This window comes from Tympanuchus pallidicinctus, unplaced genomic scaffold (assembly GCF_026119805.1).
Source record: "Tympanuchus pallidicinctus isolate F22 unplaced genomic scaffold, pur_lepc_1.0 scaffold48, whole genome shotgun sequence".
In the NCBI taxonomy this organism is placed as follows: domain Eukaryota; kingdom Metazoa; phylum Chordata; class Aves; order Galliformes; family Phasianidae; genus Tympanuchus; species Tympanuchus pallidicinctus.
In genome coordinates, this window is record NW_026294767.1 from 625,335 (window position 1) to 650,320 (window position 24,986).

Consider the following 24,986-nt stretch of genomic DNA (forward strand, 5'->3'; position numbering starts at 1 on the left):
AGCACTGAAAGTGCTCACAATGGCAGGTGGATGATCAACAGCACCAGAGGTTCCCCTGGTACCACTGGTGGCAGGAACAGAGTGGCAGGAGCAAAGCAGAGGCTGAGGAGGACGGGAGTGTGGGAAGGAGGACTGAGAGCAAAGTTGGTGGTGTACCACTCCCTCAGTCTCCCCAGCTTGAAGCCTGTGTGGAGGACACAACTGAGCCTGGTTTGGGACCTCCCCAAGCTCAATCTGCTCAGCAGCTGAATGGGAATTTTGGATGAGTCCTGCAGGGTTGCTCCAGACCCACTTGCCCTCAGGATGCAATGATGAGCTTGTAAGGACTTCACGATAACTATGCATTAGACCACAGGATTGCTCCACCATCCTGGAAAGACCATCCTGCTCCCTTCCTGCACTCTGCAGCGGTTTCAGGAGATGTCACAGATGTTGTCCAGTTCCTCACATGCCAGAAGATAGCCTCCGCATTTCCAGCTTGCACTCATCACCACTATACACACCCATGCTCAATACATGCATTCAGTTACAAATCAAAGGAGGGCTTGGGTTTCAGCAGTGTTGGCCTCACTTTGACATCTCTGGGACTCTTTCCACATTGAGAGTTTGGAGATGTGCTTGGAGGAGGGACAGGCAGAAGACGCAGAAGAATACTCTGAGTGGTAACATCCAGTCAGAGCTTTGCATCTTTGAGCACTAGCTCACAAAAAATACAATCCGACAATTAAAATGTTTGCTTCATCAAATGAAATTAACAATCAAAACCTGAGCTCCTTATGTATATCTTTCAATTTGAGAGAGCAAATGGGTACTCTGGCATACCTTCTCTAACTATATACTCATTCACCTGAACTCCAATAAGTATAATCTGCCTTGAGGGTAACCTACCACACTGTGTGGAAAGGAGGTCCAATTAAGACAATCAGTACCCATTCTTTTCCAACCCAACACATCACGTCCACCCCTAGACAGAGGATCCAGTCATGCCAACGTGGAAGGAACACAAGGAGACTGAGATTACAATGCAGCATAAACTTTATTGAGTCTAAAGATAGAAACGAAGCAATGCATGATGGAATGGATCTGGTCCAGGCTGCTATGGGGGCAGCTGGCTCTCAGACACACTTCAAGCTGAACGGGATGCTGGCCTTCCTCATTCATATGTCTGGAGGGAGAAGAAGCAGGGCCATCTCCACTTGCTTCAGGATGAACCCAAGGCACAGGAGAGCAGGACACAAAATGAACGTGTGATGTTGGGAAGAAACTAGAAGCAGAAGACGTCTGCTGGTTGTATCACCTAACATTAACAACCAGCAATGGTGCTCAGCCCATCTGGAATCATTGGCCAGCAGTCGTGTCCTCAGTTGAGTGCCTGGCTTTGGGCTTCCTGGGCAATGGGCTCAAGCGATGCCCTCTTCATCCTTAGAGCAGGCACCTCCTGCCAGAGAAGCGGCTGCCCAGGCCAGAGATGCCAAAGCCACCGGAGGAGATGGGCACGCCCTCCTCACTCAGGATGCTGCCAACAGCAGCGGAGGTGCTGGAGCCCACAGCGGTGTTCTGGGGGAAGGAGCTGAGGATGGGTCCGGGCAGGGTGACCACAACGGGAGAGGGCTGGATCACCACCCGCGAGTCCTGGCACTGGCGCACACAGGGCTCGTTGCAGCTGTTGGCCAGCGGGGTCGGGCCACAGGGACGGCACAGATCGTAGCAGGACATGGCTGTGGGATGGAGGTGGACCTGGAAAGAGGACAGCAAAACACACACAGCATGAGCAGTAAGCTGGTTGTATACTCACCAAGAGAGGAAGCTCAGGCTGAGAAGTTGTACAAGCAGTGTTTGTATAGAGAGTGTCCTGATCCCCAGGATCTCCAGCAGAGTCAGCCCATTGCCTTCTCCCTCCTCCCCCCACACTTCCAAGCAGAAAAGTGCAGGTGGGAGCACCACCAAAGAGCAAGGCTCACATCAAGGTCTGCATGAAGGCAACGACTCACTGGAAGCCAGAAGAGCAAGAACAGAAGCAGAGAATGAAGAGAGTGAGTAGAAGACTATTGCAGCTCACCTTGTTCACCAAAGTGGAAAAGGCAAGAGAAGTGGATGAGGGAGCCTGGTGCTGGACTGGCTTTTATACTGGTAAGGACTGCCCTAGGCAGTGAGGTACAATTTGCACTTGTAATGTGTTTACCAACAAGGTCATATTTTATGTTTAGCATTCCAATTACATAAATAGTTAGATTGTTTATTTTCCCTGCAATGCTTCCTTTTTATTTCCATTTTCATTACTTGCCCATTCCTTCATGCAGTTTCCATTCATGGTACAATACTATAGGCCACTATTTCCATTGGTAATCATGCTAAATTCAGGCCCTTGTTTTTCAAGTTAGAATGTTGCCATGTTTTCAGGTGACATCAGCATTTTTCCCTTCTGAGGTATGTCTTTATGCTTTGTTGTTATGAATGTGTTTGTGTTTTTGTTCTTTTTTCATTATAAACATATGATTAAAGAGCAAAGCTTCTTCATCCAAGGACTGGTCAAACCTATTGCACTCAGTGCCTCCAAGGACTTTTAAGCTTTCCTCGGCATCATTTCTACAGCAGGGAGAATGTGCTGTCAGGTATTTCAAACTCTTTATGTGATATGTCACTGCACTCAATCAAGCTAGCCTGTCCACTTTGCCTTTTTAGCTCCTTCAGCATTGCCTGCTGATCCCCAAACACCAGACAATGTATATATCAGAAAAGAACGATGTTACTCTTCCAAAGTCAGTATTAGCTAGATTCTACTGCTATCTTACAGAAAGCAAACCTTAACAAAACCATTTCGTTTCTTCAAAACTCTTCCTTCTTCATTCCCTATGTCCCCACGCCTTGGATCCTTTTTTGCCCCTATGTCCTGACACGGTACACGCTGACAAACACACAGCAACATTTCCAGGCTGTGCATACATCCACCCAGAAACAAATGAGGTCTGGGAGAGCCACCAAGGGCAGCTGGGACAGCAGCAGGAGTCAGGTCCACCCCAAGGACATGTGCCATAGGAGGACACCAAGCTCTATGCAGTGTTGGCCTGAGGCAGCACATGCCCAGGGGGAGAAACTGCCCGGCAAACTCACCGACCTACACACCTCAGGCCATTTCCAGGCCCTCATCCCACAGTGTGGACAAAATGCCTTCCACAATTACAGTGGGACTTTATCAGACACAGGAAACTCTGTAATCACAGAGGCACAACCAAATTTCTCATTCAGGAAGATGAAAGGAGCTTCTAGGGTGACAAGATATGTTCATTTAAGCAACTCTCTACTCAGAATAAGTCCTCAGTGTGATTGCAATAGAGCATCTCTGCATGAAGAAAAAGGATTTTATTCATACTTTAACGAATCTTAGTCATCCTCAAACTTTATGGAACATTGGTGTCCCATCCATGCTTCTTTCATTCAAAAACCCTCAACAAGCAAAACACTGCATGCAAAAAAGTGTTTTTCTACCATCTCTCTATACTCCCAACTCAGATCCCCTTGCTGAGGGTATACATAAGACTCCAAATATTTTACAACACCCTGCTTTCTCAGACTTCATACTAAGGATGTTGTCTTCTGTGTCTGGGTGTATATTTTGACATGACATGTATTGAGTAAAAGGCACAGAATGCCATAAAGCACAAAGCAAAGTGGATTTTTACTGATTCTCTCAAGCAGACATGGCCTTTTGAATTCTTGCTGAATGTAAGTTAGAATAGTAGCCATCAAATACAATAGTATCCATCTGGCATAGAAATATACATTTGTCAAGAGGATACAACACGGGAGTGGACTCTCACTTTACTTTAACCTGGACTACAGGGCCAGGAGGCAAGGATTGCCCATGAAGCAGTAGAGAAGAGGATGGTAGGTTCCGAGAAGAGAACTGAAAATCGGAGCCAAAATCTGCCATTAGAAAGATGGAGTAGATGCCAGATTATCTCTTTGACTCTTTCTGGACTCTGTACTTCGAGGGTTTGCCAGGTGCTCATGGAGGAATGGGAAGAAAAAATATGCTCAGAATGGTAATACTGCATCAGAGCTTCAACCAGTTGGTCACTAGCCTCAAAACCATACAATTCAACAATTCAGATGTTTGCATCAACAACTGAAAGACAAAATCAAAACCTTGCTCATTCTTTAAATGAAATTTGAAGGAGCATACAGAAACACTTGGCAGAACAAGAATGTTCTGGCTCTCAACAGGTTCAGAATGTCATCTCCAATGTCCATCTCCAATACTCAAAGCAGGAAGGAGATATAATTAGGACAATAGCCATCAACCATTTTCAACATCAAGGCATTACGTTTTCCCCTAGACAGCTAGAGTGAAGATCCCAACAGGAAAGAAACAAGAGGAGACTGAGATAACAATGCAGCATAAATTTATTGAGTCTGAAGGTAGAAAATAAAGCAATGCATGGGGTAAGGGATCTGGTCCAGGCTGCTACAAGAGCAGCTGGTATTCAGACATCCCTTCACCAGAACGGGATGCACATCTTCCTTCCTCACATGGTGAGAGGGAGAAAAAGCAGGAGCATCTAAACTTGCTTCAGGATGAACCCATTGTACAGAACAGCAGGAGATACTATGGACTCATGACGATGAGAAGAAAGTGGAAAAAGAAAATGACATCACAGGGCCATGTTTTCAGACAACACAGGCTTTGCAGCAGGGCATGAGAGTGTTCAGCCCATCTGAAAACGCAGGCCAGCAGCTTCATCCTCAGTCCGGCATCTGGCTTCAAGCTTCCCTGGGCAATGGGCTTATGGGACATCCATTTCATCCTTAGTAGGGCAGGCACCTCCTGCTAGAGAAGCGGCTGCCCAGGCCGGAGAAGCCAAAGCCACCAGAGATGGGCACTCCCTCCTCACTCAGGATGCTGCCAACAGCAGCGGAGGTGCTGGAGCCCACAGCGGTGTTCTGGGGGAAGGAGCTGAGGATGGGTCCGGGCAGGGTGACCACCACAGGAGATGGTTCAATCACCACCCGGGAGTCCTGGCACTGGCGCACACAGGGCTCGTTGCAGCTGTTGGCCAGCGGGGTCGGGCCACAGGGACGGCACAGATCGTAGCAGGACATGGCTGTGGGATGGAGGTGGACCTGGAGAGGGAACAGAAAAACACTCAGAGCAAGAGCAGCAGGCTGGCAGCCTGCTCACCAAGGGAGGATACACAGGATGGTGACCAGGGATAGATAGCGCTAGGGCAGGGAGAGTCTATAGCAGTCCGGATGCCCAGGAACCCCATCAGAGTCAGCCCAAGGCCTTCTCCCACCTACCCCCACTCTGGCAAGCAGAACAGAGCCGGTGGGAGCCTCATCAAGGAGCAAGGCTCACATCAAGGCTTGCATAGAGGGAAAGGCATGTTGGAAAACAGAAGAGCAAGAGGAGAAGCAGAGAAAGAGGAGGGTGAGAAGAAGGCCACTGCAGCTCACCTTGTTCACCAGGGAGGAGAAGGCAAGAGAAGTGGATGAGGGAGCCTGGTGCTGGACTGGCTTTTATACCAATCTGGACCGCCCCAGGCCTAGAGCTACCATTACTGTGAGATACCCAAGCTCATTGTGTATGCAAAACTTGGGAATTAAGTAAATAGGGACACTGATTTTTCTTCCCAGCAATTCTCCCTTTTCATTTAACTTTTCATGACATACGCATTTTGCCACACAAGTTCCTTTTAAGTGACAGGATTAGAGACCAAAATTTTTCCATTGGAAATGATACATCAGCACAAGCAAATGATGCATCCAGCAGTGTGCAGTATTCAACTACAGCATTTTATGCCAACCATGTACCCTCAGGGGCTTTGCTTTGAAGATTTAAAAAATGCATGCCTCATGTTGCCTTCCAATCCTAAAATACAAGTCTTAAAAACATTTTCCTATGAGAGGAGTAGCTGCCACCATTGCTTCATGTCTCACCTAACTCTGCCAAAATTAAGTATGAGCCTTCCCAGGCAGGTTGGATATATCCTGTTGTGTTTTAGACTATCCAAAATTTAACATCAGGAGACATTCACATGTTCTTTGACCTTCTCTCCTCCACCTGTGAAGTTTCCTGTAGCCCCTACTGACTGCAGATGGCTTTTAGAGGAGAGATGCTTCTCAACACACCACCAAAGGCCGTTCCTGTGGACTCAGGACTGTTCCTTTTTTCTCTTCAAGGCTTTCAACAAATTCTGCTTTGAAACTCCATGCTAATTCAATAGACATCACTAAAAAAGTTTGGAAACTTTAGCATCCCATAGGACACCTAAAGTCACCACCAGCTGCTTTTGACCAAGAACATAAGCAAGACGCCTGTGGATGCAAGTAGATGTCAAGATCTCCATATGTATCTCATCACTGTCATACAATTTTCCACGTGGAAATCCTACATTCATTGCTCACAGTTGTGGTCTGCCCAAAGGCCCTGGTGCCCTGCAGCACCCTGCTCCCCTCACCATGTACTGCAGATGTTGCCTTCCCTCCCCTGTTACAGCTTTTCAGCACACTTTGCTCCAGCTCAAAGCTCACAGTGACTCATGACTGTTGGCAAAGAGTACATTTCCTGAGGGGCTTCTTGCACAGTCAGGCTCAGGACTTTTTTTCACAAAAGCTACTTGTTATGGAAGACAAGGCCTTTACCTACAGTGAAGGACATTGCAGGGCTTCCCACAGCATTTGGCACAGCAGGAGAGCCACCCCTCATTGCCTCAAACAGGACTGGGAGGCACAGACAGAAGCATCACTAGAGCATATGGGAAGAACTACATAGCTTCTTTCTCCCTGCACTCCCTTAGGCAGAAGCAATCATCACATGTGGTAAAGTGAAACGCAATTAATATAGGCCACACCACGCATGGGCTAGGTTGTGTCCCTCCCTAATATTGGTGGTCTGGTAGTTCGGGGCAGAAGGGCTAAAAGATGCAATGACTGCCATCAAGAAAATTTCTCTTTTCCTCATGTGTGCAAGGGTCAAACACTGAATTCCCAAACACCTTCAATTCATAGTTGCAGCTCAGTGGTCCTACAAACACAGGCAGTGACTGTGTAGCAGTCTTATCATTGCTGAGGAATCAAAAAGTGGGGAGTAGAAGTAGAGGGAAGATCTGGGAGCAGAACTGAACTTGGCAGTCCAGAACATCACATTTCACCTTGGAGAGCATGGTTGGGCATTGCAACAGTGAAGAAACACAAATAAATTGAGATTATAATGCAGCACAAATTTTATTGAATCTGAAGATAGAAAAAAAAAACAGTGCATGGTAAAGGGATCTTACACCCCTTCACCAAAATGAGATGCATATCTTTCTCCCTCATATGGTGAGAGAAAGAAGAAGCAGAGCCATCTCAGCTGGCTTCAGGACAAACCCATGGCACAGGACAGCATGAGACAATATGAACTCATGATGATGAGAAGAAAGCAGGAGAAGACATCTGCTGGCCGTGTTTCCAGACACATAAGCTGGCACCCTGGCTTCCCTCTCTTTACAGGAGGGCATGAGGGTGCTCAGCCCATCTGGAAACACTGGCCAACAGCTCTATCCTCAATCTGGCATCTGGCTTCGGTCTTCCTGGGCAATGGGCTCACGGGAAATTCACGGCATCCTTAGTAGGGCAGGCACCTCCTGCCAGAGAAACGGCTGCCCAGGCCAGAGATGCCAAAGCCACCGGAGGAGATGGGCACACCTTCAGCACTCAGGATGTTGCCAACAGCAGCAGATGCTGAGGAGCCCACAGCGGTGTTCTGGGGGAAGGAGCTGAGGATGGGTCCGGGCAGGGTGACCACCACAGGAGATGGTTCAATCACCACCCGCGAGTCCTGGCACTGGCGCACACAGGGCTCGTTGCAGCTGTTGGCCAGCGGGGTCGGGCCACAGGGACGGCACAGATCGTAGCAGGACATGGCTGTGGGATGGAGGTGGACCTGGAGAGGGGACAGCAAAACACAGCATGAGATGCAGCCTGGCAGCCTTCTTGCCAAATAAAGAGGCACAAGCTGGGGAAAGGGACCAGTAGTGCAGGGACATAGAGAGGCCTGGCAATCCAGATCCTCTAGAGCCCCAGCAGAGTCAGCCCAAGGCCTTCTCCCACCTCCCCCCACACTGGAAAGCGGAAGAGAGCAATGGGAGCACCATCAAGGAGCAAGGCCTGCACACAGGCAAAGAGTCAGTGGAAGCCAGAAGAGCAAGAGGAAAAGCAGAGAAAGAAAAGAGTGAGGAGAAAGCCACTGCAGCTCACCTTGTTCACCAAGGAGGAGAAGGCAAGAGAAGTGGATGAGGGAGCTTGGTGCTGGACTGGCTTTTATACTGATCTGGACCGCCCCAGGCCTATAGTTCCTGTTTCTCTTGTAATTTGTGTACCAGCAACATGCTCACTTTGCATGCAAATCATTCCCCACTAGAGACACAGTTTTAGCATTGATCCTTGCAATGCTCCCCTTTCATTTCCTTGCTTATGGGATGCCCATTCCTCCTCTGATCCTTTCATTTTATCTTCACTAATGTTGCAAACGATGTCTCAAGCAGAGTACTGTTTATTCTCATAATTTGTACATTAATGGTACTCTGCTTGGAAAGTAATGCATTCTTTCTTCACTCTGTGTCACTTTACCATTGGCTTGTCTTTCATGGGGCCATTTAGAAATCAGAATAATGGCAGACATCCTAAATTAGTACATGACCAGAAAAAAATGCACCAAGCATTTTTCCCTAAGAATTGTCACACACCTCGCATCTTTGAAATAAATTTTACATTGAAACCAAGTCACATCCCTCCATAATGCAGACCTTTCATTTGCTCCTTTTAAGAAATGCTGGCTCAGGAATTCAGTACAACAAACAAACAGTTTTTTAAAGCAAGTCAAAATTATTTTACAAAGCACTTCTCTATGGAAAAGATACTTCTCACTATCCAGTGCTGGATATTATTGGGTATGGGCTATTGACCTCGTTATTTCCCATGTCTAATTAGAGGTGTATTATGCTAAGGTTTTATGTACAGGAGTAACAATTTCGTGCCCAGAATCTCCACTTATGTTATTCAGACACCTCTTTTATAGGAAAGAAATTAAACCAATTTACTTCACATGGGAAGATGGCATCCACGTAATTGCTTGGACACATCATTTGTTGATTTATTACCATACCATAACACAGGAAAAACAAATGCTTCATTGAGGTGGTGTACCAGACAATCACTTCTATTAGACTCAAATAATTTGTGTTGGTAATTTTAGCTTAAGCAAATGAAGGAAAATGAAGAATGTCTGAAGCAAACATTTCTGAGTTTCATTTCATTTATGAAAATGGTGCCTAATTCATCACATCTGCAGTAAAACAAGAATTGAACTGACTATGAAGGAATCAAAATTAATTTTTTAACAGTGTTACTACAAAATACCACATCCCGTGATGTTATTTGGTGATTATTACTCTAAGAGTTTAGCATTTATTTTTCTGTATTCAGTAGTCAAGCTCACTCTCATTCTCAAAAGATTTTACAACCATAAAACAAGAAGAAATTCTCGAGAATGCAGCCCATGACTGTCACTGAGGTGAAATACATGATCCTATGCCTGAAGGCGTTCAGGGCCAGGTTGGATGGAGCCCTGGGCAGACTGGTCTAGTATTTGGTATGGAGGTTGGCAGCCCTGACTGTGGCAGTGGGTTTGGAGCTGGATGATCCTTGGGCTCCCTTCCAATCCAAGTCATTTTATGATTCTATGATCAGTTCTACGAAACGTTTGTACAAAATATTATTTACTTCTGGAAGGGTATACTTGGCTTAAGCTAAAGTTTTCTATCTCTACCTTAAGTTTCTACCAATATCACCATCGCCATCTCTCATTTACTTCCATTATACCTTTAGAAGCCACCAAGGTGTGTCTGTCTGCAGATCCCTGGGGCTGTACAACAATACTGAAGCTTCTTCCTCGGCTTCTTTAAAGAATCAAGCTTCAAAGTTAGTCCCAAATATTCATTAATGGTTGAGACATAAAGTACATATACTATGTAAATATTCCAAGTATATGACAAAGTTTAAACAGCTATGTCACTTGGATAATAACTTCACTTTAAATTTGAGAGTCATGGCTCCTCCCTAAGCAGACAATATTTAATAACCAGCGTTATTAAATTTTTCATTAAAAAGTCGTTTTGTGGGTCATAATGGCAGCATTTAAATACTTCTGGGGCAGATCTTCAGCTGCTCCGAATTTTTCTATGTAAGGCAGCAGCATCAGGCAGCAAAACAAAGTTGGAATGTGCTTTTTTGGGGACTGTCAACACAAACCGACCAATTTCCCAAGAACCAGCCTGCTGCTGTACCTGTTGCCATTTCAAAAATACGTGTTTTATACAAATTCTGCCACTTTTTGCTTCTCTCCCTTTGTGTTTCACCAGCACATCTCAGTGAAGAGTAATTTCCTTCTGTCTGCTGAGAGGAGACAGACTGAAGTCATTTACCTGCAGAGCTGGAGCCAAATGTCTGCTCCAGGTTTACAGCCCGAGATCACGCCCAGTGATCCCACAGCAGGTGGGCTCCTTCTGCTCTCAGAAGGAAGGGTTACAGATTTTCCTTCCATTGAAGTCTGAAATAAAAGCAATTATAACGTACCGATGTGCTGTCTAGACAACTTAGATTATTATTTTAGAAAATGGCCTTTCTAACCTTCCTCACCTTTTCTGATGGGTAAAGCATCACTCTTCAAGCTCTGGTTAGCCCCCAGGATGCTCACCTGGGCAGTGACCCTCATTAAGGGGTCTGTCAGCAAGAATCAGGGTGAAAAGCTGCAGCCACCACTGATGACAGCATTTTTTCCTGCCCCCTTGTGTAGCTCATCTTTGTGGCAGAAGCTGCATTTGACAGTCCACAGGAGGAGCTCATCAGGGAAAGTGCTTCATGTACCCTGAGATCTGCCCTCCAGATTTCCCCACCTGGGATTGTTTACCTGCTGCTTGTTTGCTTCTCTCATAGAATGGTAATTTTTTTTTTTCTGCAAATCTCTTCTAAATTATAAGGTGTGTTGGATGGATGCCTGGGGCAGTAACTCTTATCAGGAAGCTCCATGGCCTCCTTAGATCAAATGTCATATCACAGGTATTCATTAATGATTTATATATGCAGAGTGCAGTGCTATTATACTTAAAATATGGTTCTGGCTTCAGACACCCATGAGTTGTGCAACAGCATCCCTTCAAGATAAACAGATCACAGTCACGCATGTCATTCCTCTCATCAGCTCTTAATCAGGTCATGATTTCTTGCCTCATAATGCAATTTTTTCCCAACATTGTGTTCACACTAAAACCCAATCACACCTTAAACAGTCTCAGGTTACCCCAATAGATGTAGGTCAACTCCATTCCATGGATATCCATCATTACAATGATTTTTACCACCAAGAGTAGAAGTCATGGTAACCATATTTTGGATAAAAGTCTTATCCATGATGGATTATTTTCCTTTCTTATAAGTATATTTCAGTAATAATTCCTTTGGGATCTAAATGTAGAGCCCCTCAGATGTCTTGTTTTCAAGGCAAATGTTTTCTAAGAAATCAGTATTGTTTAAAGCACTCTGGCTTAATCAGGAGCGATTTGGGCAATGTTCTCATTCTGACTTCCCAGACAGACTGGGACAGTCTTCACTTACAGCTTTCACCTGGCTCCAAAGAGGCTCACGGGGATCTCAGAGGAAAGGTGATAGGGAATCACTGGGCTCTGCATGAAGCAATACTGAAGATACTGCCATAAAAGAAGGACAGTCCCCTCTGCCACTGGCGATGCCCGAGGACCCTACATGCTTAGGGGGAGTAAGCACATATGATCTGCTATATAGGGGAAAGGATTTTATATTTTCTTTGTTCCCTCATTTTAGCTCTCCTCCATACCAGGAGATCTTCATTCTGCCCTGGAGACCTGCGGCATAATCTGGAGGCAGACAATCATAGCAGTCAGCTGTTTGGACAAAGCTGATGAGCCAGGATGACTCTTTCTCTCTCATAATGCCAGGATTACATTTGTAGCTGGGTGTGAAAAACTCCTGGCAGGTTTGATTTACCAACTCCTGAACTATGCGAGTCAGTCTCTTTGGACAAGGTGCAGAAGGTAAGGTGGCTGGGAATCTCTCTTGTGAGAGACAGGGAGACTCTAGCATAAAAATTAATTGTGCTCCACCATCTTTCTCTAAAAAACATTTAATTTCCTTAATTGCTGGTATTCTCTTTCTTTTTTCTTTTTTATTTTTTTTTAGTATAACTAATTCAATCCCTTATTCTCATCTTCTGAATTATTCCTGTGATGTAGATGCCTTTGTAAAGATCCCAGAGCAATGACAGCCATTGGAAACAGCTGACAGAAGTTTCTGATTAAAGGATTTCTATGCACTTTGCAAGCCTTCATTAATGATTTATACATGCAAAATGCTTATTACCGTATTTTAAGTATCCAGCACGATTGCAGCATTTTAAAGCAAAGTTACAAAGTCACCCTGAAATAGGTGTCAAGGTTATTAATATACATTCTCTAGTTATGTGTTAAGGTGCTTGCATCACATGCTCTCTTTTTTTGGCTTTTGATTGGAGTAGCTTTGCAATGTTGGCAGGCATCTCAAAAATAGGCAGCCTGAAATCACATTGTAGAGCAAGACTGAACCTTTTCATACAAAACCATCCTCTCAAAAGCCACTTGAATGAAAACCTATTTGCTCACTGTCTATGTATGTCTAAACAGGGAAGAACATTTGTGTATGAATGAACGATCTGCTCATCTTTCATTTCATTTGCGTTTTGGGAAGGGGGCTTAGAAAGACCTTTAGCATTCATATGCTCGTGTTGAAAAAGGAGCAACGAAAGGAATATTCTTCCATTCCAGAGGCTGTTTCCAGAGTCAGGAGAATGACTCAAGAGATGGCTTAGGGTCTTCTACATTTCCAAGGAAAGAAACCCGCAGGCAGAATATGAATCTGTGTTCTTTTGTGTGCAGCCCGGCACAGATGAGCAGGTGGAAGTAGAAACCTGCATGGATAAAGAGGACCTCAAGCACAAAAACATCTTTCATCCTTCAGTCAGTTTAAGAACATTTCCACAATATAAGCTTCTCACTCCTCTCCTTATTCTTTCCTTTGTTTCTCTCTAACTATTCTCTTCAGAAAAGCACATAAATTCACAGTGAGACAATTCTTTCTCTTTTAACCAACTATCACCTAAAGGATGACTCCCAGTGTAGATTTTTATTAAGGGGATTTCTTTTCATTAAAGATCATTATCCCATAGTCATTAACTCCTAGGCATCGGTAATTGCAGTTTTCTTAAATGGCAGCTCAGGTTTCAAAAAAAAAAAAACATAAAAGCCAACATAGATTTTAACTGGAGATCATATCCTAAATCCTTCAGGGAGCTTTGAAAGGCTTGGCACCTTTTTCTGTTCTATGAAGGAAAAAAAAGAAAAAAAATAAAAGAAAAAAATAATAATAAAAATAATAATAAGCACATAAATAATAAAATAATAAAAAGCACAGATAGAGTCTCCAGCCATATTGAAATATTATGCTTTGGTCTGAACAAGTTAACCTTCACAGCAGCATTACCTTCACACAGGCAGCATTTATAATCCTCTTGGATACTTACCATAGAAGCATAGAATGACCTGGGTTGAAAAGGACCTTAAAGATCACCTCGTTTCAACCCCCTGATGTGTGCAGGGTCACCAACCAGCAGACCAGGCCGTTCAGAGCCACATCCAACCTGGTCTTGAATGCTTCCAGGGAGTGGGAATCCACAGCCTCCTTGGGCAACCTGTTCCTATGCATCACCACACTCTGTGTGAAAAACTTCCTCCTAATATCTAACCTAAACCTCCCTGCCTTAGTTTAAAATCATCCATAGAATCATAGAATTGCTCAGGTTGGAAAAAACCTCGAAGATCATCAAGTCCAACTGCAACCCAACCATACTACCCTGACTCTTGTCCTATCACTATCAACCCATATAAACCCTCATTCCCCCTCCTGTTTATACATTCCCTCCGAGTACTGGAATGCCACAGTGAGGCCGCTTATTCCTTCAGATTCAATTTCAGAGCTCTTTTTCTAGAAACAAATATCCCAGAGAGAACGATGTGCTGTTACCCAAACCACTGGATTAGTCATGGTCACACACATTGCAGACAACTTTGGGACTGAGTTTTTTGCACCAAATCTTCAGTTTTATCATGGAAACAGCACAGGACAATACCGCTCTGATGGCTACTCTTGGAGCTCTGTCATTTATTGAAACATGGTTTGTGTTTACTTCCTGACTGCCACACATTTCCTATGTTAACATTGGTGAAGTCATTTCAGGACGTGTCAAAAATTGCTCACTGTGCTTTCCTGTGCTGACAGCCCCTCCCTTAATCCTCGTGCATTATAGTTGCATTTGTAAAAGAGATAATAATCCCCTTCTCCTTTGTTTCTCAGGTCTAATCAGTTCCAGTGTTTGTTGTTCAGTGCAAGGACTTGTCCTTTATTGGCCCAGTGCAATGCAATCTCAGTTAAAGCTTCAAACAGTTGCTGGAATTCCAATTATAAATATGATAAACGCCGAAGAGGAAAGCCTGTTTTACTCCAGACTGTTCCATTCACTCACCAAGTGACCTCTGGTGATGCATTTAGCCTCTGTGCTTCACTTTATTAAACCTAGATAATAGCTAGAATTAAAATTGGCTCAAGGCAATGAAAAACTTAGCTGCAAGGGAAGTGTTGGGTACTATTTAACACAGTGCCCCAAACTGCAAAGAAACTAAAAGTCCCGTGGATCCCCACGATGCATTGTGACACAAAGCACTGACCCACCCTGGGGCATTCCAGGAGACAGCGAGAAGATGTGGAAGAGTGGTGGTGACATTAGAGATGAGTATGGTTGGCAGCTAAGGGTTTTGTGCCATTATCTCCCTGTGCTGTTACCCAGGTCCGTATCCATTTGCCTGAAGCAATGGCAGCAAAGCCTCTACGGGGCATCACACTGCTTCAGGTGGTGCCCAAAGCAACTCAATGCTTTGGGAAAGAAACTCCTCCACACCAACCTCATGGGCTCTCCCACCAGCAGGATCTACACCTGCACCACCAACACAGGTGGTGCTCTTCTTTGCCAATAAAATTAACAAATGAGCACTTGCTGTTATTAAAGGACCTTTAGCATATAATAGCTCCCCCTGCTAGGAACAGCACCAGTGCTGTGTTACAGTTGGCTAAAAAATGCCTTTTACCACAGGTAAGTTTTCCAGGTTTATCTCTACTTGGATTGTGAGCAGCACACGGTGTATTAGTATAACACACACGTGTATTATCACATCTTGCATCAATACAACCAATCTCTCCCTCTGTGGTCAAACTGCAACAGTGAAAATCATAATGAGCGAATTATTCTGAATGAGTCCACTAAATAAATGTATATGGATCACCAAATATGTGTGTGATTCTATACCTGCAGCACTCCAGCTGGATGAATTCCAACGCGTGGCTGTGATGTTACGCAGTCCCTCTTTGGCAAAGCAGTGCTTAGGCAGATAAATGATACAGGTAGATTTTTAGGATATCCCCAGTTACCTTTATTCCCCTCTTACTTGTTCAGAAATCCTACTTCTAATTAGAAATCAATTTTTCCCCATCCATTTCTTACTATGGCCCTAAAACATATTCTGGGTAGGAGATGATTAAAAAAAAAAAAAAGGTTGGGAAAAAAAGCCAATACAGAAATGAGATTAAACAGAAATCCACTTTTCCTCCAAACTTGCCACCTTCTGGCAGAAGAGAAGTGTCACTGCATGCATAATATTCCTCCACAGATGTCTATTCACAGTCAGGAGCAACACAAGAGACAATCAAGAAACAGAGCTCTTAATCTGCACGATATTTGCCTTCTGTGAATAGAAGCAATATCTCACCTGTGTTACACAGGAGGAACAGGTAACCTTTTTTCACCCCATAGCCTCAAGCAGACATTTGGTGTTGAAATACGCTGGATGAATGATGGCAAATGCTCCAGTAACCTCAAGACCCTTCTGTCAATGCAATCACTTCCCTTTGTATTCCAAGCAAAGTCAAGCCATCCTCATGGGCAATGACATGCTTGCCCTTCTTGCCTTGCAAACTAGGAGGGATGATTCTTTTGTTTGTAACTATTTCCTAAAGCTTTCCTTCACGTCAAACTATCTGTAGCTTGATAAGTTGTTCAAAGGGTCCTAAGGCTGAAATATTTACATGGACTCCTGAACCAGCACAAAAGATTGAGTGGTTCTCAGTCATTTGTGCAGATAAATCATTGTGAGTGCAAGTTAATGCAACACACTGAGTTCTATTCTGCTGAAGTGTTCCTCAGCATGTAAATGAACCATGCCCTCGCAATAAGATCTTAATTAAGAATACCTTTGATGTAATTTTATTTGGAAAAAAACCAAAACAATACTAAACTGTTTCTGATTTATGAGCTGCTGTGTCAGTGAATGACATCAAAAACACTCCCATCCACACTACCTTCTCCGGAAGTCATAGAAAGCAAACAAAGGCTGGATGGAAAGACCAGTTTCAGCGTGCAGTGCAATCTCTTGCAATCTTCCTTTCCGGTAGTACTGCCCTTTTCAACCCAGTCCATAAACTATTAAAACAAAAAAAAAATAACAAAACAAAGCAAAAAAAACCTCACAGTCCCATGATTCTCCTTGACTTCACTTTGAGTCAGTGACAAAAAACGTGGGTGACATCTGCCTTCCTTTAATTGCAACATGGCCAAAGCAAATCTGCATGCTCCACTTCAGACCCATGCAACTTCTGTTTGTAAGGACTGAAGTGGGTGTTAAATAACAGAGGTTTCTCCCCAGAAATCAGTTCTGCACTGAGATGGTCAGTCCCATGGGGAAATGGCTACAAATGTTAGCTCTTCCCTTTAGCATGTATATTCACATAACAGCTTCGTGTCACACTGTAACACATTTCAGAGGTAAACTTTCCCCTCTTCTATGCTGCACAGGAGCGCAAATTCACTAAAAGAAAATAAAATGCTTTTCCCTGACAGCAAGTGCTACTGCTGATGCTCCATTCAATTCCTTTCAGATTGAAGTGTATAAATGAATGCTTAATCAAGTCATAATATAACTGAAATGTGGTTAATGGAGACTATCTAGTTCTTTTTGACCCATGAGATGTTGAAGTGAATCCTGCCTGCAGGGTGTAGCAGCACGTTAGCACACTGTGTGAAGATCCAATAGCCAGCAAACAAACAGCAAGCAAAACAGTTTCATTACTTGCAGAAGTTATGCATGCAGCAAACTTTGTTTTGCAACTAATTAAGACTTCATGCAAAAAGGGTGTCACATCCTCCAGGCAATTTGACTAAGTGTATAAAAGCATTTGCTACGTAGAACTCTCCTAATCACTTTTCTTAAACTCTTCTCCTTGGTGATCCGGGTAAGTCAATTTCGAATCAATTACTTATTGCTATCTAAATATTAATCAAACAATAGGTTAAACTTAAGAAGTGGTAAGGGGCTGCTCTTCCAGAAATATACTTTCTGTTGTACTTTAAGTCAATTGAAGTTTTACACTTCAGAGGCAAACACTGGCATTTGCAAACGACGTTAGCATTCAGGCCAACAGTTCATTTAGGCTGGGAAGGGAATATAGGATTCCCTCAGAACTCTAGGAAGTCTCAATTTCATACTGACAAGCATTTCTTTTTTAATACTACGAGAATTGACACATTAAACAATTCAACTTGAAATATTTGTTTGATGCTCTCACCTTCAGCTGTTTCACAGACAGTAATGCCTTTTGTCTTTGAACAGTCAAAGAATGTGCTCTAAATATTTACAAAAGCCTATGGGGACTGAGGAGCTCAGATATTCTTGTTGAAAAGCCACTTTGCTGTTTTTGTTTAAGATGTGTTTTAGACAGTGCAGATTCTAGGAGGAACATAGAAATGTTCTCTCTCCAGCTCTATGTGGGTGCTAGGATGGGCTGCATTGAGGATTGCTGCCTTCAGACTGATATGTGGCAGCAGGTCTTCCCCCTGCCCAAGGGGAACCTAAACACTTAAACCCAGCTGCCAATACCTTCTGTCATTGCCTTCTCCTTACCTTCAAGTCAGGCACTGGGGCAATTGGCAAAAGCTGAAGACGCAGCCCTGAGGATGGGAGAAGACAACAAAGACACATAGCTAAAACAAGACGTTTGGATGGAGAAAACTCAGGGAGATTTCTTGTCTTTCTCTTGCAAACTCCAGGGGTAAATGTTGGGATTCATGTGGACCCTCCTGCCATCCCTTAATCTCTTCCATATCAGTTTCGTGCTGATAAAGTGAAGGAAATTATTGCTTCTCCCTCACTCTGTTTGCATCGCCTAATTAGTGTGGGCACAATTCAGGGCAAGGACTGCTTGTCAATCTATAATTAATCAATGCCCAAGAAAATCTGTCCTTGATATCAGGTATGGTTTTAAAGAGCTGTGTGGTTTCTGAGATAAGATACTCTAATGTGAATGATAAACAATGGGACTAATAAAAGATGGGTGTATCTCCATCCCAGTTCTGACCCACTTCTAACCACATGAGATAAGGTAACTCACTTCATCCCGTGCTTCAGTTTTGGCAGGGTTAAAATTGGAGTCCTAACATGGATTTGAGTTTAGGTTACAGCTTTCAGCGAGGTTCAACAGGCTGTGGGAGGGAATCAGCAGTGCAACAAGTTAAGAATGCTGATAAGTAGTAACCATTTTAGGCTGAGAACAGCCATGATCTAGAAAGTATCATTAGATATTGAAACAATTAAATTAAAAAGGGCTACTTATGGAGAAGACAGAAACCAGCGCTTCTCATAGAATCACAGAACGGTTTGGATTGGAAGGGACCTCAAGGATCATCAAGATCTAGCCCCCCTGCCTCTATATCCAGTACTAGACCATCAATTACCTAGAACATCTGCGCCTCACAATTCTCCCTTTTGCCAGCACTCACAGTATCCAGCCCACAACTCTTTCACCCTAAAATCCTGACATCCAACACTACAGCTCCCCACTGGACTGACCACTTCCTCCTCCCTCCTCTTTTCTCCTGTGTTTCAGGTCTGGATCCATCCCATGTCGCCCTTTGACGAGTGCTGCCTGCCGCCGGGGGTGGCATGCCCCGAGCCCTTTGCCATCACCTCCAATGAGACCTGTGTCATAAAGTACCCCGACACGATAGTGGACATAGTGGAGCCCGACTCGCCACCATATTCTGTGATCTATCCAGGCCCAACACTCACCACTTTCCCTCAGCAAACCATAGTGGGAACTACTGCGCTCTTTGATATCAGCAACTTGCTTGGTTCCAGGGGATCTCTTGGGTTCAGGGGCATGTGTGGTTCTGGGACAGCATGTAACTCAGAATTATCACTTTTTGATTCAGGAAGCGGTAATCCTTTGTCTCCTCACTTCTCCAAACCATTGTGTCTTAGAACTTGTAGGCCTGCCTAAGTCTGTGGATATCCATGCTGGAATAAGTTAACAAACAAACAAACAAACAGAACTGGAAAAAGACAGATCACGACTAAGTTTATGGATGATGGATTGTAGAAGTGCTGAGCTCCCACAGTTCCCAGTGGAGTCAATAAGGGAATGGCTTCCTGGCATTAAACCTGCATGAGGACAAGAATTTCCAAACAAGAAATTGAGAATTGGTTATTGGTCTTATTCAAAATTCGGATGAAAAAGAATTCTCCGAGAAACAAGATTTTCAAAAATAAATTTCCTGATTTGATAAACCTGTGTTTCTAAATAAATTCAAGTTTTTATGCCAACACTGATGTTGATTATCAATTCCTCTTGAAAAACAAACAAACAAACAAAAAAGTAAAATAACTTCTTAAAATTATACAAATCTGAAAATCTTGGGTTCCAAAATGAAATTTTTAACCGAAATTGACATTCACTTGTGTTCTTTGCTGAACCAGGATTTACCATCAATAATAATAATAATAATCAGCTCTTAGGCATTTATAAGTCTTTACTTTACGCTTTACTTCTGCTTAGAACCATAATGCATAATGTAATGATTTAACAGCTTATTTCTCTACTTAGATGAGCTTATATCTCATTTGATGCAAACCAGGGCAAAGCAAAATGAAAAACCCAGCAAATTCAAGCAATTGTAGTAGCAGATTTCATTGTAAAATGCTTACGATTAAAGAAAAAAAAAGAACAACCTATGCAGTGCCATGTAACTGGAGATTCATTGTAGACCCTCATGAAGCCCTGGAATTCTTCTGCTTATATCCTATCCATCTCATTTTGCACATGTAGCACATGTATACTCAGCTTCTTGTTTGCATTAAACATTATCATGCAGCATGCACTTTTCAGTTTTCCTTTCTTTTCTTTTCTTTTTTTTTTAACCTTCTCTACATTTTATTTTCGAACCCTCCTGAGTGCCACCACTGATGGTGTCACCTGCCTGAGGCACAGCTCCCACACCAGCACCAACTTGATCACCCCCCAACATTTATCGAACTTCCTATTTTTTAGAGCATCCATCCCAACTGTATTTTTGAACGGAAGAATGATGCTCTGCGATCTACAATGAGTGCTGTGCACTGAGCAGCATCAAAGCAGATCACAAAAGCCCACCCAGCCCTACACCATCCTTCGCAGGCTATCAGGAGCATAGGCACATGCACAACAGATGCGGATTTTCTGATTCTTAACTGGAGCACTACAGTGAGTTTCTCAGGCAGCTTTCAAGTCTGTTCCCAAGAAAACAGGATAAAATCCTCAGCTGAGCACTCAGATGTGGCAGCAGCACTGTGACATTCTCTCCAGGTCACTCTGTTGGGACAGCTTGTGCAAAAGAAGCCTGAAACGTGGATATGTGCAACTTAATGGTGCAAAGCAAACAGGAGTTGGCCAACACTCAATAACAGCTAGAACTAATGAGCTATTAGCCTAAGCATTAGGGCACTGAAGAGGCCAGGCAGGGGTGTGATTCTGTCTTTAATTGGCTACACTGTGTGAGTACCAAGGATTAACACCTTCCCCCTTCCCGTGCTTCCAAAATATTCAAGAAAACAGGACAGATATAAAGGGATGACTTGAAACCTGCGGGCATAAATCCATGAAAAATGACATAAAAATGCACATCCTGAAGTCTGAGACAAATGCTGCTGCCTCATAAGATTTTCAAGTGGACATCTTTTCCCTCAGTGTAATTTCCAACAGCCTTCCCTGTACTCATCCATTCAAGTTCTTGGAGTCTGCTAATTAAACCTGCAGCTTTAACTTCCATCAATTAGAGCAACTGCTGATTGATCCTTTCAGTAATAGCACATCTTCCTGAAGTCCCCAGTATTTCACAAACATTAATTATGTTTGTACACAGGCAGAGTTGTGAAACTCAGCATATGCCCTCGCATTTTGACATCCAGATGTTGAGAAACAAACCACACATTAGAAATGAATGCAAGGACTGCAAGCAGGATTTTGCAGGTGAAAAGCTGCAAAATAATGATCTCACATTTCGTTTTAACCAACTTTTCTCTCACATACCCAGAAGCTTTTTCAAGAGCATGGGACAAACCCCAAGACGTTGGCATCCATACATCTGTCTTGCTCTCCCTCCCCTTCAACAGTCCAGGATGCATTATGCTCAGTATAAATTGGGCACAAACACAAAATTTTCATGTGTTTGGAATATCACTGCCCTGTAGCAGTCCAGTCCAACAAACCCATCTCCTTTCAAAGGGTCCCAGAGGCAAAACCATTCTCTGGGAAACCACCAGTCGCCCTCAGGGAAAGAGTTTCAAAGTACTTCTCAAGTGCTTCTGTGTTTATTTACATAGGCAAAGCTCCTACTATAAAATCAATATCATTTAACTCAACTTAGATGTCCCAAAACCAGATCTTTACGACTGCCTTTACTACTTATCCGGATCAGACAAAACCAATCTTAAACTTTGAATGTGCAAAATGATTTTATTCATCGTACCAAGCCTTGCCATGAGGCAGAATCCACGTTCCTGATTCTCTCCAACTTTTTCTTCTGCCTGTATCCTATCTCAGAGTATTTCGATGAGCAGGAAGACATAATTTTGCCATCTTCTTTTCCTCAATTCATCACCTTCTCCAATCCTTATCCCTAGTTTCTGGGCTGCCCTCTAAAGGAGCCGTTAAGCAATAGCATCTACCTGTGCCTGTTTTAATAGACAAAACTTCAAAATTATTATCTCAAACTCATTTTTAGGTGGGTTTTTTACTTTTCCATAAAACATGGCCACAAACCAGATGGAACCACGTCACAGACAACTCAAATATCAAATACTAACATCATGTTAAAACCTGCACTTCATTTATGACACTTTGCCAATGTAGCTGTCATTTCCAACCCCTGAGCTTTGAGTACTTTGACTTCCATTAGCAGCCAAGCTCCCTTCTCCCCCCCCCACAGACAAGTATGAGGGACACTGGGACCAGAGGTCCATTACTGGGCAGCATTTCTCACCCCATAACCATCTCAACTCTGAAGTCTTCCATGGAGGACATGAAATGACTCTCACTGGATTAAGCTGCTACGCCCACAGATTGCTAAAAGTACCTTCTTCATTCTCCTGTATAATTTGTTTACATTCCTGTGGTTTGATCCTGATTAAATGACTTTAGGTTTCCATGCCATAAACTGTTCTTAAATTCTGAGGTGAATGTGTGGGATCCCCCTGAGGGAAAGATTCACTTGTTAAATATATCCTGCTGAATGCAGAGAGCAAATACTTTCATAAAATTTTATGAAGGCTCTGCAATACCTTCTGAAAGTACCACACTGCAGTACTGCAAACAATCACATTTCAGTGAGCTGTGATACCGTAGGACTGAAAAACATCCATTTCTTAAAAAATACACCAAAATCAATTCCCTATGATCTCTATTTGTTTTGCTTCCGTTGAGAAACAACTGCTTTAAAGAAAATGCTTCAGATCTGCCCATCACATCTGGGAAAACATGACTCAAAATGGCAGAGAAATGTTGAGCCAATGGATCTCACCTGATCAGCATCTGACTGAAGATTTTCTTTGGTTTCTTGGTCAACTCCTTCACAGGAAGGATTTTTCATTTTTTTTCCCCTCTCCTTATGTCAATGTGAACATGTTCCATTTCAGTTCTATTGCTCCTCTTTCACGTGCAATGCACCTCTACAAGGGCCTGACTCCAACTTCTCCCTAACTCTCACTCATCAAGGAGGTTTCAGCCTTCTACATTTGTGAACTGCTCTTCTGTAGTGATGGTAAGCAGTGAGAATAACTCCTTCCACACCTTTTGGCAAGCCAGACTGATGATTTCAGATATGGCCCCATTCAGAGACTGTCTCTGACGTTGCTATTTTATAGTCAATGCAATGCTAGCTTCACTTTGAATCTAACATTACAGGTAATAAATATCAGATATACACCACTAGAACTTAACCTGGCCTGCTCCTTATCCAAATCTAGGAAATCAACCAGCAACTTCAGCACCCATATTTATATTTGTGTTGAAAATAGATAATTGGATACCTAAGAATAAGGCTGTGCACATGGCATGTGGCAGAAGAAAAGCAGTTTGCTACTTATGTACTGGATACCATCTGTGCTGCTGCTTAGGTGTGAGAGCTAAAGAAAATTCAAGACAAAGGGAAACTGAGGCAGGTTATGCAATGCCACACTAGGCAGCTAGAGGGAGCTGTAGAGGCTAAGTAACCCAGGGTTAACTCTGGATTTTAGTCTTGGTTGTATGGCTTTGGTTTCTGTATACAAACAAACAAAAAAAAGCTACACAACACAGGGCTAGCAGGAAGAAAACATAAAACCTGTGGAAAGGCCAAGGACAACATGCAGCCTTAGGTACACTCCAAAACTCGCATTTTACATCATTAAAGTGACTTTTTTTTTTTTCAGCTTTCCTACACCCAACAAGCCACCATTTGGACTTCCTTGTGTTACAACATATTTCAGTACTGCTCTGGTCATCCCATGGTGAGCTGTGTGCCTCTCATCTGTTCTGCTCCCTTCATTCTCTTTCCCTCCTGTGCTTTTTCAGCACTTCCTTCTTCCAAACTTCTCACACAAACTTTGAGTATGTATAAATCAGTTCTTCTCCTACCCTGTCTGCTAGGTTGTTAATACCTAGAAGTGAACTGGTAAAGATGTGGAACAGCCATGGAGCCCTAGCCCCACAACATCAGTTCTGACAAGCCTGGAAAACCAAGATCCCAGCCAGCAAGTGCACAAACCACCAGATCATCAGCAAGACAACATTCCCCTTTTTGATCCACCAATGTCATTGGAAGACCTTCAGTAAAGGGCCTGCTCAGTTGAACTGGAATGCATTCTTCAAGAAAGCCTTCCATAACCCTGTTTGACACCTAGCTTGGATGGATTTATTTTATTTTTTCCAGTAGCTGTGCAGCTTTGTTCAATTGTACGCCTTCTTGCCATGCATTAGGATTTACGAGGTGTTTCTGGAAACACCCTGTGTAATTAAATGCCATGGGAATGCTGAGGACTGCAAATGTTTCACAAACATTAATATGTGGCCTATGCAAATTGCTGTATAATGACAATAGCTGTAGGTGACTCCTAGCGTTGGGTAAGAGTATCATATTAAAGGAGATGATCAAGGTCACTTCTGGTATTGTCCTAATTAGACTGCAATGTGCTGCCTCAGATTTTGAATTGTTTAACTTTCACTTTAGTTTGTATAAAATCAGAAAGCCAGAGTTTCTGCTAGTGTAAGAAATCATGGAGCTCTGTGTTAAATACATAAGTGATTAACTTTTGTTCTCAATCTGGACTTGCATTTCAATTTATAATTGCCTAATGGGCAGAATTTGTGCTGATATAATGTATTTGCAGATGAGGTAAGCATATAGAGGTTCTTTGAAGTTCAGAGAGTGAATGTTGCAGATCTACATCAGCAGAGCATCCATTCCTAAGTATTTCCCTTTGATTATTCCT

General features: G+C 43.2%; 2 protein-coding genes across 8 annotated transcripts in view; both read right to left on the reverse strand.

The window, feature by feature from the left end:
- The window catches only part of LOC128090634 (feather keratin 2), a 45,465-nt gene extending 37,756 nt beyond the window's left edge, over positions 1 to 7,709 (reverse strand). The window contains exon 1 of the mRNA XM_052703064.1: positions 7,687 to 7,709. The gene's annotated coding sequence lies outside the window, so the exon portion shown is untranslated. The remainder of the gene's footprint in view (positions 1 to 7,686) is intronic.
- LOC128090633 (feather keratin 4) overlaps positions 1 to 24,986 on the reverse strand; it is a 73,109-nt gene that overhangs the window by 44,263 nt on the left and 3,860 nt on the right. Inside the window, exons 2-4 of one of the 7 annotated variants that reach the window (XR_008210983.1) lie at positions 13,628 to 13,674; positions 10,464 to 10,588; positions 7,839 to 7,924 (exon numbers count right to left, since the gene is read on the reverse strand). The exons of 2 other annotated variants lie outside the window; for them this stretch is intronic. Coding sequence is in view for 3 of the 5 variants with exons in the window: in XM_052703058.1 (XP_052559018.1) it covers positions 4,807 to 4,822; positions 7,623 to 7,924 (318 nt within the window). In the remaining 2 variants the exon portion in view is untranslated. Of the gene's footprint in view, positions 1 to 1,377; positions 1,436 to 4,386; positions 5,122 to 7,622; positions 7,925 to 10,463; positions 10,589 to 13,627; positions 13,675 to 24,986 lie in introns of those variants that run through there. 4 more of the 7 variants (XM_052703063.1, XM_052703058.1, XR_008210982.1 and 1 more) reach the window with 4 other exon arrangements.